This window comes from Olea europaea, chromosome 4 (genome assembly GCF_002742605.1).
Source record: "Olea europaea var. sylvestris chromosome 4, O_europaea_v1, whole genome shotgun sequence".
In the NCBI taxonomy this organism is placed as follows: Eukaryota; Viridiplantae; Streptophyta; class Magnoliopsida; order Lamiales; family Oleaceae; genus Olea; species Olea europaea.
Genome location: NC_036240.1, coordinates 7,947,589 through 7,963,368, shown reverse-complemented (window position 1 = coordinate 7,963,368; position 15,780 = coordinate 7,947,589). Strand labels below are relative to the sequence as shown.

General features: G+C 35.2%; 1 protein-coding gene across 5 annotated transcripts; it reads right to left on the bottom strand.

Annotated features, from left to right (window-relative positions):
• Positions 1–4,791: 4,791 nt before the first annotated feature.
• Positions 4,792–15,544, bottom strand: LOC111393489. Of its 5 annotated transcripts, XM_023019035.1 has the most exons (9): positions 14,356–14,471; positions 13,471–13,729; positions 13,314–13,364; positions 12,530–13,160; positions 10,582–11,677; positions 8,051–9,343; positions 7,752–7,977; positions 5,256–5,869; positions 4,792–5,012 (listed from the first exon to the last, which is right to left on the bottom strand). In XM_023019035.1, exons 2-9 carry the CDS (start codon positions 13,478–13,480, stop codon positions 4,971–4,973), a joined length of 3,963 nt encoding a protein of 1,320 aa, XP_022874803.1. In that variant the 5' UTR covers positions 13,481–13,729; positions 14,356–14,471; the 3' UTR covers positions 4,792–4,970. The 5 variants fall into 5 exon arrangements, with proteins under 5 accessions (XP_022874803.1, XP_022874801.1, XP_022874802.1 ...); XM_023019033.1 differs by lacking the exons at positions 13,314–13,364; positions 13,471–13,729 and adding an exon at positions 15,403–15,544 and having other exon boundaries at positions 14,356–15,066; XM_023019034.1 differs by lacking the exons at positions 13,314–13,364; positions 13,471–13,729 and adding an exon at positions 15,403–15,544 and having other exon boundaries at positions 14,356–15,058.
• Positions 15,545–15,780: the final 236 nt, after the last annotated feature.

Below are 15,780 nucleotides of genomic sequence, written 5' to 3'. Positions count from 1 at the left end.
TTCCTTTTTGGTTGGGGGGGGGGGGGGATATTTTAAATTTCGTTTGAATTAACTAGGTTCCTGTTTGATTTTGTTAAAAAATCAAATTTTTATTACAATAAAATTGATAGAATGTGTGATTGAAGAATTGATAAAATTTATTGATCTCAAGAAATGTGTAATTAGAAACCAACTTATCAACATTTTAAGCTAAACCAAACAGTCCCATATCTCATATGCCATAATGAAAAACTAAATTATTGATAAAATCTGACTTTTAACAAAATTTAATTTCTCTTTTTTATGTCTAATTTTATTCGATAAGTGCTTATGAAAGTGATTATTTGAAAGCAATTTTTCTGAAGAATATATGGTTAAAAAAAAAAAATGTATGAAGATATGAGAGTATTTGAACTTTTAACCATTAGTGTGTGTGTATATATATATATACGCAATTTTTTGTGGTTGTAGATTACATCAATAAAAATCCGTTTTCTTCTATTTATTTCAAAACAAGAATTCAACAATCCCTTAATCAAAATCAAGGAAATATTCACAGTAAAATGGGTAGGAAGCGCAGATACACTTTCTCAAACCAAATTAAAGTTTTTCCTACCAAACTTATTAATGAATACAAATTAAATCCACATATATTAGGAAATTTTCAGAGCAAGTTTGATCATACTTGAGTAATAAAATAAAAATAAAAATGCCTATTCACCTCGTTGACTAACAAAATTTACTGAATAAAATGTAGATAATCTATTGTTTATAACTAATCTAGTAATACCCTTATTTTAAAGATAATGTATAGAATTCATACAAATAAATGAAATTAGATTGTCTTTATAGTGACGAACATTTGCAATATTAAGAAGCAATTAGTGAAGGATGATAAATCCTTCCGCGACACTATAAATGGTTTATCATAGTTAATTATTCGAGATGATTTCGACCAATTTATTTTCACAAGAACCTCGATCCTTTAATTTTTTGTTTTTTGTACCCCCCCCCCATTCAATTTGGCCCCAACATGATGCATGATGCTTCATTTTTACCTTTCCTTTTCAATTTTATGATGATCAAACAATAAAAAAACATTTTTATATTGAGATTTTAAATGTTGTTCATGCCAATCTTATTATTTTCACTTTTAGATCTAACTTCTCGACTCTACCCTTGTTCCTTCACAATCAATCTCAATATCGGATAAAAGCCAGCTATTATATTGTCTCTATACCGCCGTTAAAATGAGAACAAGTTGCATAGATGACTTTCTTTATTAAAAAATAATAATAATAACTTATTTTTGTAGAGTTATTCCTTATTTTACATTTTCATATATGTTGACGAGGGGTAATTTAAATAATTAACAAGTTCTCGTGACAAATGTGTTGGACCGTAGCTTTGAATATTACGGGACAAAGGCACCTTTCACACAAATATTGCAGCCACCAAGTGGGTCTAATGGTCCCCAAAGTATAGTGCTGTACACTCGCATCCCAATGGAATATATCAAGTTTTTAATATTTGAAATTATTAACCTTGATGATTTTATCGGAATAAACTCGATGTTAGCTATTTAAACTGGTAAGAAGGATAATTTGCTATTTAAAAAAAAAAAAAACAAGGAAATTTTTAATATGGGTATGCTATTAGAATATTATGCGCTCAAATATGGCGTACACAATTGCTTATAAGTAATAGAAATTACTTTCATGTTGATCAATTTTCCACTTTAGTCGAGCAATTTTCGATGTGTGGAGTTGTAGTTGATTATCGTAGTTAATATTTTCTGCTTGGGTTGATCAGGACTATTATTTGGTGTAAGTGATAGGTTGAATTAAAATTTGTTACATAAGTATTGATTAATTGCTTATGCCCAAACTTGGCCTGAAGGAGAGTTTTTCTTGGGGGGTTGATTTACGTGGCCTAAACAAGTCATCTATTTTTCTTTTGAGTTTTTAGTAAGTACAATTATGATGGAGTTGAGATAAATTGACCAATGAGATGTTTATTTTTTGAGATGGTTTTTTCATTAAGACGCAATTTATAAATTGGTTTATAAATTCAATTAAAAATTTAAAGTCAAACATTAATTTCAAATACATATTTATAATTACTACTTATTATTATTTACAAATTTCGTGGGACCTACCACTATTTCTCTTTATAAATTGATATGTAGATTGAATAAATCTATTTAAACAGGTTTAAAAATAGGGGAGTGAAGAGACAAATTGATGTATCAAAAAATAATTGGATGTTTTGTTTTAAATTTTCAAACTGTTTAATCATGCATCGACACGTGTCTCATTTGGATTTGAATCTGAATGTGTAGCATGATTGTTGTAGATTTGTCAAACGATAACTTGTGTATATTTGTGCAAGCAAGCTTGAATATTACCTCCTTCGTACATTTGTGTACTCGTGTAAAATAATTAGGGAATCTCTTTTTTGTCAACTCGTTTAAAATACAATAATATAAACATAACAAAACAAAGATTTATGAATGTAACCTCCAAGAAACTAAAAAACATTTCAAATATGAAATAACAATAATTGATTCTTTCCTATGAAAAAACTCACGACATGTGAATCTTTTACCTACACGGGATATTAATTTTTTCGAACTTTAGTCCATTGCGGAAAATTCCTAATATTGCCTTCAATAAGAATTTGGACCCTATCTCATTCTCTTTGTAAAGAGAATCATTATATTTGCTACAAAACAGAATACAATACAATACAACCAAAGACCAAATCTACACCAACCAACGTGAGTTTGTTGCTTTAGAAAACTCATTCTAGGTCAATCCTGCGACTTAGATGCAAGATAATTTATTTTGATAGTAATCATTGCTTCATTAATTTATATGTTATGGTTTAATGCAAGAATCAAATTAAAAATATGATTAGATCTAGAGCTCTAGTAGTTTGCACGGCTGTCTTAATTTGAGTTAAAAATTGTGCATATTCTTACATTGACGTTAGAAAAAGTCTATTTAACATAGCTTCTACTTCTACTTTTGAGTAGTAAAAGAAGAGAAGCAAAGCTTAGAGTTTTTGAATTAACGTTTGACATTAATTTTTAAAAGAGCTTTCTCTTCTATGTAAGGGTAATGTTGACATTTTATTCCTTTATAAATGTAAGAATAAAGTTAAAAATTTAAAATTTCAGTAAACTAGGAAAATGTCTTCTAGTCTTTTCGTAGAAAAGTTTTTAGAAAAAGTTAGTGAACTGGTCTAAAAACAACTTGATTTTAAAAGTTTTTTTCAACTTTTCAAAAGTCATATCAAATGAGCCATTAGAGTTGCACGTAAAGTTAATCTCTATACAGCTATGCATACAAGATAAGATCAACGAAGAACATTTATACAAACCAATAAGAGTTTGGAGTTGAGGAAACTGGCTACCAGTGGATAGTTGCCCTAGAAAGTGTAGCACATTTAAGGATAGAAAGGAAAGTTCAAACCCCCACAAAGTTACTATGTAAGGATCTTTATTCATTGTTCTTCCACTACTATAGTTTTCAATCCTCTATAAAGTTAGCATCATTTGAGGCCTCAAAAGGAGTTTAAAGGAGCCATTATCTTGGGTCCCTTGTACCCCAAAAAGCTTTCAATTGAAACATGGACGGAAGCCCTTTTTGAATGAAATATAAGGTGCCTTATGGGAGGGTGGGGGCATTGATTTAGAGGGGTGTTGGTATATTGCTGAAAAATTATTTGGGATTCAAATTGTTCTCTTGACAACCCGCATAATAATTTGTACACACAATTTATGTGCATAAAATGTTATGAGATTAGGCAGGAATGCCATACTGTGAAATCACCTCATCGAGAATACAAGTCATCATAAACGTCTCGTCTCAAAAAAATTCTAATTAAGCTAAAGCTTATTTTGTGAGCTAGCTTATTGTTGAGGAAAGAGTAGATCTCGTACTGATTTACAATATATTTGATTTAGATGAATAAGTTATTTTTGTAAAATATAATATGTATTATAAGTCATTTAAAAGCTGCAAAATAAAATATTATTTTAACATACGTATAGTTGTAAGCTAAAGTGCGAGAGTACATGTGAGCACAAATTGAATTTAGCGTTAAAATTAGACATTTTGAAATACTTTGGGCAATTTATAAAAAGAGATGTTTCATTGTCATCACGAATTTTTATTTATTTATTTATTTTTGGGTTGATTTCCTTTTAATTGCACGAAAATCTTCAATATTTACTGATTATTGTACTTATATTCCTTCCTTTATTTCAGGAGCGAAGCCACCGTAGGCCAAATGCAGGCATCTATACTGGGCCTTGGCTTCCTCCCACTTGACTGGGCAGAAATGTCCAGCCTGCTCATGGCCATAAGTCTTCTCTTATAATTTGTGTTTTCTACCTTGATTTATTTGCACATGTCAAAAAAAAAAAAAAAAAAACTTTGTTTTGTAATTCTAGATATTTTGAATTTGGCATTTTCAAATGACGTTCGGTTTCGACGATGAAAAGGGTTGGTTTGGGTTAAAATTTATCCAAACTGACCTTCTCGGTGTTGATTTCAATTTCGGACTGGGTCCAAAATTGATGCAACTTGATCTACTCCCACTGCTACTCCAACTAGCAACTCCACCTGCACTGAAATAATTTTTGACTCCACACCTGCTTTATTTGTCATATTATTATCCTCTCTCTTTCATAAATTGCACTTGTATTTGTTCTCTTTTATTTTATTTTATTTTTTGCTTATTTAAAAGATGAGTAAACAATTCCTTTATGCCGATTTTTAGAACGGAAATTAAAGACGGGTGGCAAAACAAATTAAATGGATATTTGAAAAGAGAGATGGTCAAAATCAAGCCCATTAACTCTAGATGTATGACAATATAGCAACTTACACATAGTATTTACATCATCAATATAACTAAAAAACAGTAATGATTATATGCCAACTGCGTTTGGGATAGAATATTCACCCTTTTTTACCCCTTTTTCAGTCATCATCGGACAAATAAACAACGTTGCTAGGTACACCCTGCACATTACCAAAATGAATGAAGCTCAGATTGATTTGAAAAATCAAAAGTCAAACTGAGATGAGGTAAAGGTGAAAAGAATGGAAAAAGGCTGGGTGTACAGTGTTGTACACTTACAGCACTCTCACAATTGTGGGGCCCACGATTATTTCAATCTTGAGCCCCATCTCTTATGTGAGAGGACTGTCGATCATAATGTCAAAATTGTTGTATTTGTAGCATTGCTCAAAAGAATGTGGTACCTGTACATGAGGCTGATTATCCAGGTCCATACGCAACTCCTGCGCATATAAAGAAATACTAGGAGCCAGCATTCCATGAGAAACGGAATTAGTGGATACAGGTTGTGGTGTCTGTGTATGTGAATGTAGCAACGGCTGATGCTGGACAGGTGGTGCTTGTCGAGGTTGATGTTGAGAAAATGACGAAGAATCAAGAGGCCAGAGCATTGATGCCAGCTGCCTTGGTACGCTAGGTGGAAAGGCTGCCACACTAGCAACATATGAGGATGCAGCAGGTCGGAACGCTTGAAGGTGAGGAGCCTGAGCATGGATCTCCCTACCGACTCTGACATTACCTGTGGAAGGTGTCAGGGTACCAATATGGGGGGGTCGGGTGGGAACATTATCGGAAAGAGCTGCTCCACGCCGCAGAGGTTGTACAGGTTGGGATGAAGATGACCCAGCAACATCGGAAGGTCTAGTAGAATGTGACACGGACAGCTGCACAGGTTGTACATTTAGAGCTGTAGTACGGTGGCCAGAAGCAGGCCGGCAGGCTGAAATCTCAGGGGAAGGTCTCACTGAAGTAGGCAGAGACGGCTGATACAAGTTCTGCACGTAACCAGACTGCATAGCTGCAAACAAACATTACACAAGTCAACTTGTGCTAGTTTTAGAAAATGTTTATTTTCAAATAAAATGAACATAATCTGGTCAAACACAAAATGGTCACTAAACAAGCCAATTCCCATATTTCAATGAAATATCTATGAATCTCTATAATGTATCCGTTTTATCTTATTTATTTCTAACTAATAATTGTAGTTGGTTGTCCAATGTGTTGCGATAATTTAATACACAACTATGTTACATCAGTTAATAGTTGAGGAAAAAAACAAAAAAACTTCAGAACTCGAGTAATAACTTGTGCACCAACAATACCATCCATGTAAGAACATGCATCAAATGTTTACATTTATATATTAAGTGCTTTTTTCTGGTTTCATTATAAGTTCCTGAATTATAATGTGATGGAACGAGTGGTGAATAATTGGGCAGTAATTATTGATCTTACGAAATGTGTGGTTAAAATTAAATTTGATTTTGACCTTTAAATTATAAGGATATTTTAATGAAAGGCCAACAAGCTCTATATCTTTATTTTTATACTTTTTAATATAAAACATGACACATTGAACGTCGAACCCTTGCCTGGGTGTCCCCTAACTATATCCCTCCAAAACAAAAAAAATTAAAATATATATAAAAAAAAATAAAAAAATAGGACATAGAAGTCACTTGTCAGACACGTCCTGGGATTTACTGAAATGTTGAACGTCACCCTACTAGGACCAAATTCATACCAGAATTTGCACAACGGGGTCAAAATCTCTTTCAATTGATCAACGAGAAGCATAAATCAAAATATATAGAACAATGTTAACACATGGACAAAACTGAGAGAAATCAAGCGACCAAGAGATTAACAAATATAAATCTACTAAAAATACAGGCACCATACTCAAATAATTGTAAATAAGTTTATTTACTTGACATCAAAACAGAAGTAAACTAGCTAGCCAAAAAAATTCAACCTAATTTGGTAATGTTGAAAGTTCCTAGAACTGACACTTCCAAGCTTAAATTGTGATACACATTATTTGAATTACACTTTGGAAGAGTCAAGTTTAGGACCACCAGTGCAATAAAATCACAGAGAACAGGAGAGGATAATGTGAGTGGTTTGCAGCTATTCTGCAGGACTAAAGGTCTTTGGAAAACCATGCTATTATAGAACCAAAAAGTATAAAAGAGAGAACTAAAAAGTTCAAACACTGCATTTTAGATGCCTGAAAAACATGGTCATATGCAGAAGATCCATCACATTGAATCACAATAACAAGTTGCACTCTTTTAATGAGAGTTTCAGGAAGAATGTTGCATCTAGATAACAAATTGCAAGATATCCATTTAAGACCACCAAGGCGACAAAACCGTAGATGACACAGTGAGATACTGATGGTTCTTCCAAAACAGTACTGTTATAGAACAAAAACTATGAAAGATGTAAAATAGAGAATGAAAAGGTTCAAAAAAGTATATTCAGATGATTCAGACAATATAATCACCATGGAACGATCCCTAATATAAATACCAGAGCTTAAAAAAATGGTAATCAGTACTTATCATTATGTTTGAAAACTATTTCCGGAGTTTAACTGAACAAACAATTATAATCAAATAAGGATTTTCATCAACTTGGGTAAAACTTGATTTCCAATGTTAGAGAACCTACTAAATGGAAGATATAAATCCATGGAATCGAACGGGAATTGAATTTATGATTTTTGATTACTCAACTACCATTTGTAGTCAGTTGTATACACAAAAAATTATGATTTGTCCTGAGAGTTCCAAGTCTCCCCACAATCATATTATATGAACAATACAGGAACACATCTTCAAAACACCTAATATTGCTTATACTTTGGAAGAGGTATGAAACTGATTATGTACCTTCCTGCGTTCCTGGATGCTGAGAAGGCCAGAGATTGATGCATTTAGATTTGAAAGCCTCAGCCAGAATTTTATGCATGAAAACCTTGTTATAATTGTTATCAAGTTCATTCTTTCTCAGACAATACGCGGCTTCAGCGTCCTGAAGTTTTCTGGCATACTTATCACGTATTTGAGTGATAATATCCTGGATCTCCTTCTTACAATCAGATTTCAGTTGTGATTTCTGTTGAGATAGAGAGTTACTTACAATAAAAAATACGCATACATAATTGGACCAGGAAGTAATTCCAACACACCTTATCTTCATGGACTTTTATCACTTGTTCTCTCTCTTTCTGTAACCTATGCAGTTCATATTCAAGTGGTTTGGCATGAAAAGGTGGAGTAGGATTCCGAGAGCCCACATGATGCGAAGGATAAAGGTTGCTAGGTCTTTGATGATGAGTGATATCTTCCCCCATTTGCAGAACAGCTTGATTTGGAACTTCATGTGTACTTGTAACTGCTTCGGACATGGTCACATTAATCACAGCAGAGTTGTTCAATTCACCACTTGGTTCATTATCTACTCTGTCTGCTGATCCTAAATCAAGGTGATTGCCTTCGAGAGTTGAAACGATATTAGCAACTGGAGAATGTAGTTCTGAGTTTCCCCCACTTTGAGAATTGGCTTGATAAGCAAGAGCTTCTAGCTCCTCGGTTAAATGGGGAGAAGCCTCGGCAGTTTGGAGAGCACTTCTTTCTTCATCCTGGCCTTGATGTTCAACTTCACTCGCTGAAACTTGATCACATCCAGGGGATACATAAAAGGAAACTTGCTGCAGCTGCTCACGGTTCCCAAATACTTCATGATTAAACTGTATAGAGGTTACAGCCTCAACAGATTCCAAAATTGCAACGTCAAATGTTGAATCGACAGGAGCAACTGGAGGATGCAGTTCCAAATTTCCTCCACTTTGAGTAGTAGCTCGATTTGTAGGTGGTTCTAGCTCAGTTAAATGGAGAGAAGAAGACTCGGCAACTTGGGAAGAGCTTCTTGCTTCATCCTGAGTTTGATGTTCAACTTCACTAGCTGAAACTTGATCACAGCCAGGGGATACGTAAGCAGAAATTTGATGCAGCTGCTCACAATTCTCAAATACTTCATGGTTAGACTGTACAGTGGTTACAGCCTCAGCAGGCTCCAAATTTTCCCTGTCAAGAGTTGAATCGACAGGAGCAACTGAAGGATGCAGTTCCAAATTCCCCCCACTTCGAGAAGGAGCTTGATACGAAAGTGTTTCTAGCTCCTTGGTAAAATGGAGAGAAGCCTCAGCAATTTGTAAAGAGCATCTTCCTTCATCTTGGGATTGATGTTCAACTTCAATAGTTGGAGCATGATTGCAGACAGGAGAAATATAAGCAGGAACTGGCTGTAGCTTCTCACAATTCTCAATTACCTCATCATTATACTGTACAGAGGTTGCTGCCTCAACGGCTTCCAAAATGGGTTCTTCAACTGGTGTAGTACTTTGAGTTTTTGTGCCTGGTGCATGTTGGTCTTGCAATTCGGCAGACACTGAGTATTGGTTACATTCATCTTGCGCTACCTGATCATATCACATATTTTAGTTGTTAATTACCTAGTTCCAATATAAAATCCTGAAGTAAATTTGCACGTCCCGACAAACATAGTCAAAAAATCGAGACACAAGTACAAGAAAGATAATCGATGGAGTGCACTTCATCAGCTCTACATAATGTGTATGAATGTGCCAAAGTTTAGAGGATAATATGTCTGCGAAACTATTGGAGAGCATAATTTTTAAGGACATATTAACTTACTGGAGAAAAACGGGTTGCGCCTTCAACTTAGATTTAAAAGTCTGTAAAAGTTTAGGTGTGTCCTCAACTCAGATATTAACCCGGTAAGTAGTGAATTTCTAAGGACTTCATTAGTTGAAAGGATGTTAATAGATAATAGTAGATTTCAAGCCTATGAATCTAAATATCAAGCTCTTTAGGAATTCTAGTCTGATCCCTCAGATTTCAATGGATTTTGAGCCTACAAATATTAAGTCAAATGATTAATACTTTTGACAAAAATAAAAGAAATCAAACTAAAGTAAAAAAGTAGAAAAATATAAAAATAAAATAGCAATAATATATCTCATTTTCAATTCTCATTCCGAAATTCAAAATGGGAGAGAAGGAAATGACAAATTGAATTATTGTTCCTATTGAAATTTGGACTTGGAATTTTTATTCTAGACAACTAAGAACAAAAAATACATTAGTCCATTCTACTTTAGTAACTCTATTCACCAACTAAACATGTCTTTAATCATAAAATATTTGGTGCATATTTCGTACGTAATTTTCAACACTATAATGAAAATGATTTTATTTTCAGATTGAACTCATTTCTAATTTGTTCATATTTATTTTCTTCATTTTGTAGATTGATTAAATGAGTTCTTTCTATATGACAAAGTTATGAATTTTCTGTAATAAAAAATAATATTATGAATTTTATTTTCCAATTACAAAGTTAAAATTTGTCTTTTTTTGGCTATCGGTTAAGAAGTTATATTATTTTATCATAATTGTAAGAAATCCATTAATACCCAAGGAATCCATTAAAATATATAAAATAGAACAATGTTAAAATCTTATGAATTGTGTGGAATTCTATTCAAATTCATGAAATCAATGAGGATCCATAAATCTTGAAAAGTCGATTAAACTCTGAGCTGAGGTCACCCTCCTAAGTTTTTACTCTAAAGTGCAGTGCAGGACATTTAGGATAAGCATATAACTAGACCATTTGGAAGAAAAAAGTACATACTTGACTCTGGGGTATTAAACCACAGTGATCTGGAGAAGCTATAGTTTGCTCCAACGGTAACAATGATCGGACTCCATTGATCAACTTATCAGCTCCTTTGCCTTGGTTCATCACATTTTCAGGCAAATCAATTTTAAGTACTTTATCATACACCCTAAGAGGTGTATTGTGGGATTCTCCTGAGCAACCATGCCCTACAATATCAGTATTTACAGTTTCAGGAACCACTGTAAACACCTCTTTGCTCTGCTCACTCAATGGAATTATATCAGAAACTCTTTCTCCATGTGGATTCAATTCCTTGGGCGGCTCAGCTGCAACAACAGATGTTCTCTCACAATGAACTATTTCCATTCTTCTTTCAGGTATTATATTTATCAGATTATTAACAGTTTCATTAGGAACAGTACATCCCACTGCCTCAGCTGACACAGTAACAGATGTATTAGATGGCATGACATCATCCTCATGCAGATCAGAAACAATTTTGTTATGACGTTGCTCTTGTATATGTTGTTCAAACCTGATAACATTTTCAGGGCCAGGGCCAGGGCCAGGGTCAGTAACGTTTGCAATAGCCTGAGAGTGTCCTGGGTCCTCAGATTGAGATTCAAGCAAACGTGGCTCATCAACTGACTGAATTTCACTACAACAGGCTTTAGCTTTGGCCAAAAAATAAGCCTCCTTTTCTCTCTCATCCTTCAGAGCAGCTAACTGTTTTGCCTCCAGAACTTTAAGGTTCAAGTCTTTCAGGAACTCGTGTTCTTCAATTTTCTTCGCAATGTCTTCGTCCAAGAGCTTGAGTTTGTTGATTCTCATGGAGCCTTGACCATATATACATCGAATGAAAGCTGTATCCAACTTAAATCCATTCTCCAGTTGTACCCTTCTCTCCTCCCAAATTCTATGGAACTCTTGAATTTCCTCCCATTGTTGTCGAACAAGTTTTTTCATCCCTCTATCACATTTTTCCTTGATTCGCTTTATATCATCTTCTATTTCTTTTGGTAACTGTTTCAGCTGAAGGCTCCTTTGCTCATCGGATGGTGCAATTATTTCCTCTGGCTCATCCATGTCAAGATCAATGAAGATAGTTCTGACCAAGACATGAAATTAAATTGTGTAGGAACTAGAAGAAGCAGTTCCAGTTAATCTCTTTTAACAACTTAAGACACATTATGAGCTATGCTCGGAGAAGTTGCCATATCCTCCACTAAATTGCAAATATATTCACGTCTGTTGAGAGTAAATTTCACGTATCATATGGGCAACCAATGAAAATAAAGCCTAATGTCCAGACTATGCAACCACATAGCATAATTTCTTAATTCTATTATTATTACTTTTATTTTACATTTTTTGGTGTGTTATTGGAGAGGTTGAAGGGGGAAAGAAGGGAATGCTTTGCTGCAAAGTTTAACAACTCTGGTTTTAATCTTTTACCTCAAATTCAGTGAAGCAGCCAACAAAAGGGTAACTAAAGATTCATGTCATATTAGGGTGGAGCTAACAGTATTCGGGTTCTGTACCACTTTGACCTGTACAATCCATAACTATCATAATACGATATATAGATAGTCTGTAATCTGCTGTTACATCTGCTTAGTAAACGAAATTCATTACTAACGTTCGAACTGAGACTTTCTTGGCCTTCCTCAACCCCCATATAAATAGACATATCGTTCCTAGAGCTTAGCAAAGCAGCTTACTCATCACATTGCTCATCGGCTAAGTTTTTGGTGAAAAATATAACGAAGTTTACAGTGTGTGAAACCACTTTAGCCTTCTCATACTTAATCAGGAAAGACATAACCCATAACAAAAGGCATGTTTATCGTACACATACTAATAGCAATAGAATGTTCAAAAATTAATAAATCTGAAAAATTGTTAAACACCCACGATGAGTAATTTGACATTTATTAGAGCTAGTATGTGGACAGCATACCTTCTCTTTTCAGCACATTCAACACGAAGCCCCAAATGATCGTCATTTTCACGCTTGTGTAACGATGAAGGATCATTGTCAGCAACTGCCGAGCAAACATTTTTACCAGCATCCATTGAGGTATGGTCTAACTCTGAGTTGATTGTAGATCTCATGCCATTTGGATAAATATGTTTCTCACAATCTACTGCATCCATGGAACCACCTAGTGATCTTCCCCATTGAGTCAAACTTACTGATTCTGGAACCTCCATATTGTCAGTAGAAGAAATATTTGTCAGAACTCTTTCAGTATCATCAACAGATTCTCTGACTGCATAAGCAATTCCAGATTTTCCAAAAACAGATGGTTCAAGAGGCCTGTCCTTAACAATATGCCCAGGGATAGATGCTGGATTGATATCATTTTTATGTGTATCCACATCAGAACCCTTCAGACTAGAAACGCACCTCTCAGTAGCTCTATTAGAAGCCTTATCAACACGTTCGACTCTCAGTTTCGCTACCATCCTTCCACTGCACTCATCACTCAAGTCCTCTTTTTCCCCTCTTTGTTCAGAATCAATTTCCCTGACATCGCCACAGCCAACCAGTGAAAGTATATTTGATCCTTCCAACTCCTCATCAACATCTAAGCGGAAAAAGATATTTTTGTGAGAGATCAAAAAATTAATCCACCTAAGAACAGTATGCATGGAAATCTGTCGCTTGCATGCAAATCATAATTCTAGGTTATACTTAGAAACTGTGAGCCATTTGACCACATTTCCTTCCACTCACTCACCAGTCTCACAGGAAATTGCAACATGTATTGCCACCAATTTTGGTAAGACACCTATATTTGTATAAAACAATCGAAAGAGAAGAAAAAAGACAAAAGAAGAATTAAAAAAGAAAAAAAGAAGAAGAAACTGATCAAAGAAGACAATTGCCATCACTACCTCGCCACATGGCACCACTCCATCACCACAATACACTAAAAATCCAGATCTGTCATTTAAGGAACAAACCAGATCCCCACTGCCACCGCCACAACTGCCCAGCCCCGGCAACAAGAGGAAACAAGATCATTCATTTAAGGAACAAACCAGATCCTGCCAACAAAGCACATCTGTCATTTATGAAACTTCCCTAACTGTCCATAATCTATCATCATCGCTTCGCTTGGTCTACGAAGTGTGCTGCACCATCATTGCCAACCTGAGTTTTAAACAATCTGAGTTGGAACTTTGTAGTGTACTGCTTTGAAGAATCCTATTGACAGTCTCTCTTGACCATACATAAGATTCAAAGTAAGCCTTTTCTTAATATTCTTCCATTTGCCTGTAACTGGAAAACATACTATCTTTTTAATCTTAGCTTAATGGAACTGTCTGCCATGTACATATAAAACTAGCAAATGAAGGGGTGGAGAAAGCCCTAGGCGGTGGCAATGGGACAATGGGGACAAGTTGGTGGGGCATAGGTAGGGTGATGGCAGTGGTTAAGGAAGAAGTGAATTTTATTTATTATTTATTTTTATTTTTATTTTTTTCGCAGAGATGTATTGATAGATCGACCAAAATAGCAGTAAAACAAGGCCCCTTGTGCAAGGTATGTGCCAATCAACGGTAATATACATGGTTTCAATCCAATCACTCATGTGCCCCAAAACTGTGAGAAATAAGTGCCATATCATGCAATGTTGGAGAACCCAGCTGTAATTTTCCCTTTCTAATATACAGAAATAACGGAATACAACTTAAAGTGAAAAACTAAACAGACATCACCTTGCAGCACTTCCTAGAGTGCTGAGGAAACGAGCTGCAAATGGAGATTCAGTTTACCTGGTAAAGTGTCCACTATTTGTTTTTCTTTCAATTTAGCCTTGTAACTTCGAGCATCCGTCTCCTTCCTCTTAACACCAATAGACTGCAGGTCAGATTCAGCTTTTGCAGATTGCACTTCCTGGTTTGCAGAGGAAGCAAGCTCCGTATGGAGATTCAATTGACCTGATAACACATCCATCCGTTTTTTCTTAAATATAGCCCTGTATCTGTGAGCATTCATTTGCATCCTCTTCACACGAACAGAGTCCGGGTAAGGTTCAGCTTTCCCTGATTCCATGGTCGCCTGTATCAAACTCTTCTGTTTCTTCTTCTTCTTCCACTTCATATTTGACAGACTAAGGCCTTCTCCAGATTGCTTGGAACCCAAAGAACTTGACGAATTACTCCTCATAACCCCGTCCAACCTCCCCGGAGAACTATGTGCGTTCTGTTTCTCGATTCTCTCAACTTTCCTCTCCACTGGAGCGGAAGGTGGCATTTGCTTCTCATGACCCTCGGACATCTGCATACTTTGGGGGCTTGCGGTCATATCTCTTGGTAACACTACTTTCGTTTGGGAACTTCTTAAAACCAAGGCAACAGCTCTCTCCGTACTCAAATTTGACGACCCTTTACCATTAATCAGTTTTTGGATCGAAATATTTCCAGTCTCTCCCTTATTTCTCTGTAGAAACCGTCCATCACTCACCATCTTTTAAAGCTGCAATGCTACATCAAGTTCTTTGGCTTAAAACTCTCAGACAAAGTCAATTTACCAACTAAAAACTAACAGATCAATAACAAAGACGGGTGGAGACACCTAGGGTCTAGTGGGGGGAAATGCGCCCACTAGAAATTGGTGCAAGGAGAAAACCATAAACAACCGCATCAAAATGTCGAAGAAAGCATTATTCCTAGAGGAAGATTACCATCAAGAAACAACAACTTTGGAAGCATAAATAAATTACACGGAGTTAAGTTGAAATTAAATCCTTCACAACAATCAGAACGAGTGCGATTTCAACATATAATGCCCATTTTTACACTAATAAAATCCGATACTACCTTCCAAGTTTGGTGATGAAGTTGTTGAGTAGAAATCACTATAACACATATCCCCTTTTTGCCTCTCCTTCACAAATTGTTCCCAATTTTCAGAGTATTACCGAAGAGAGAACCTTCGCCAAGCTCTCCCTTTGCTCGACTCAAACAGGCATGGGTTATAGTTGGATGCCTTTTAATTGGGCTTTATAAAAATCTCCTAGTGGGAAAAAAATCAGAGAATGGGCTCTATTGAACTCTTTTCCATTTTTTAGATGGGCTTCAATCAGGAAAGTAACAAATTAAAAACGGAAAAACTCATATAAAATCAATAATAAAACATTTCATTAAATACAATTTTCTTATTTAAATTCATTATGTACTACATAGTTGGTATATTTT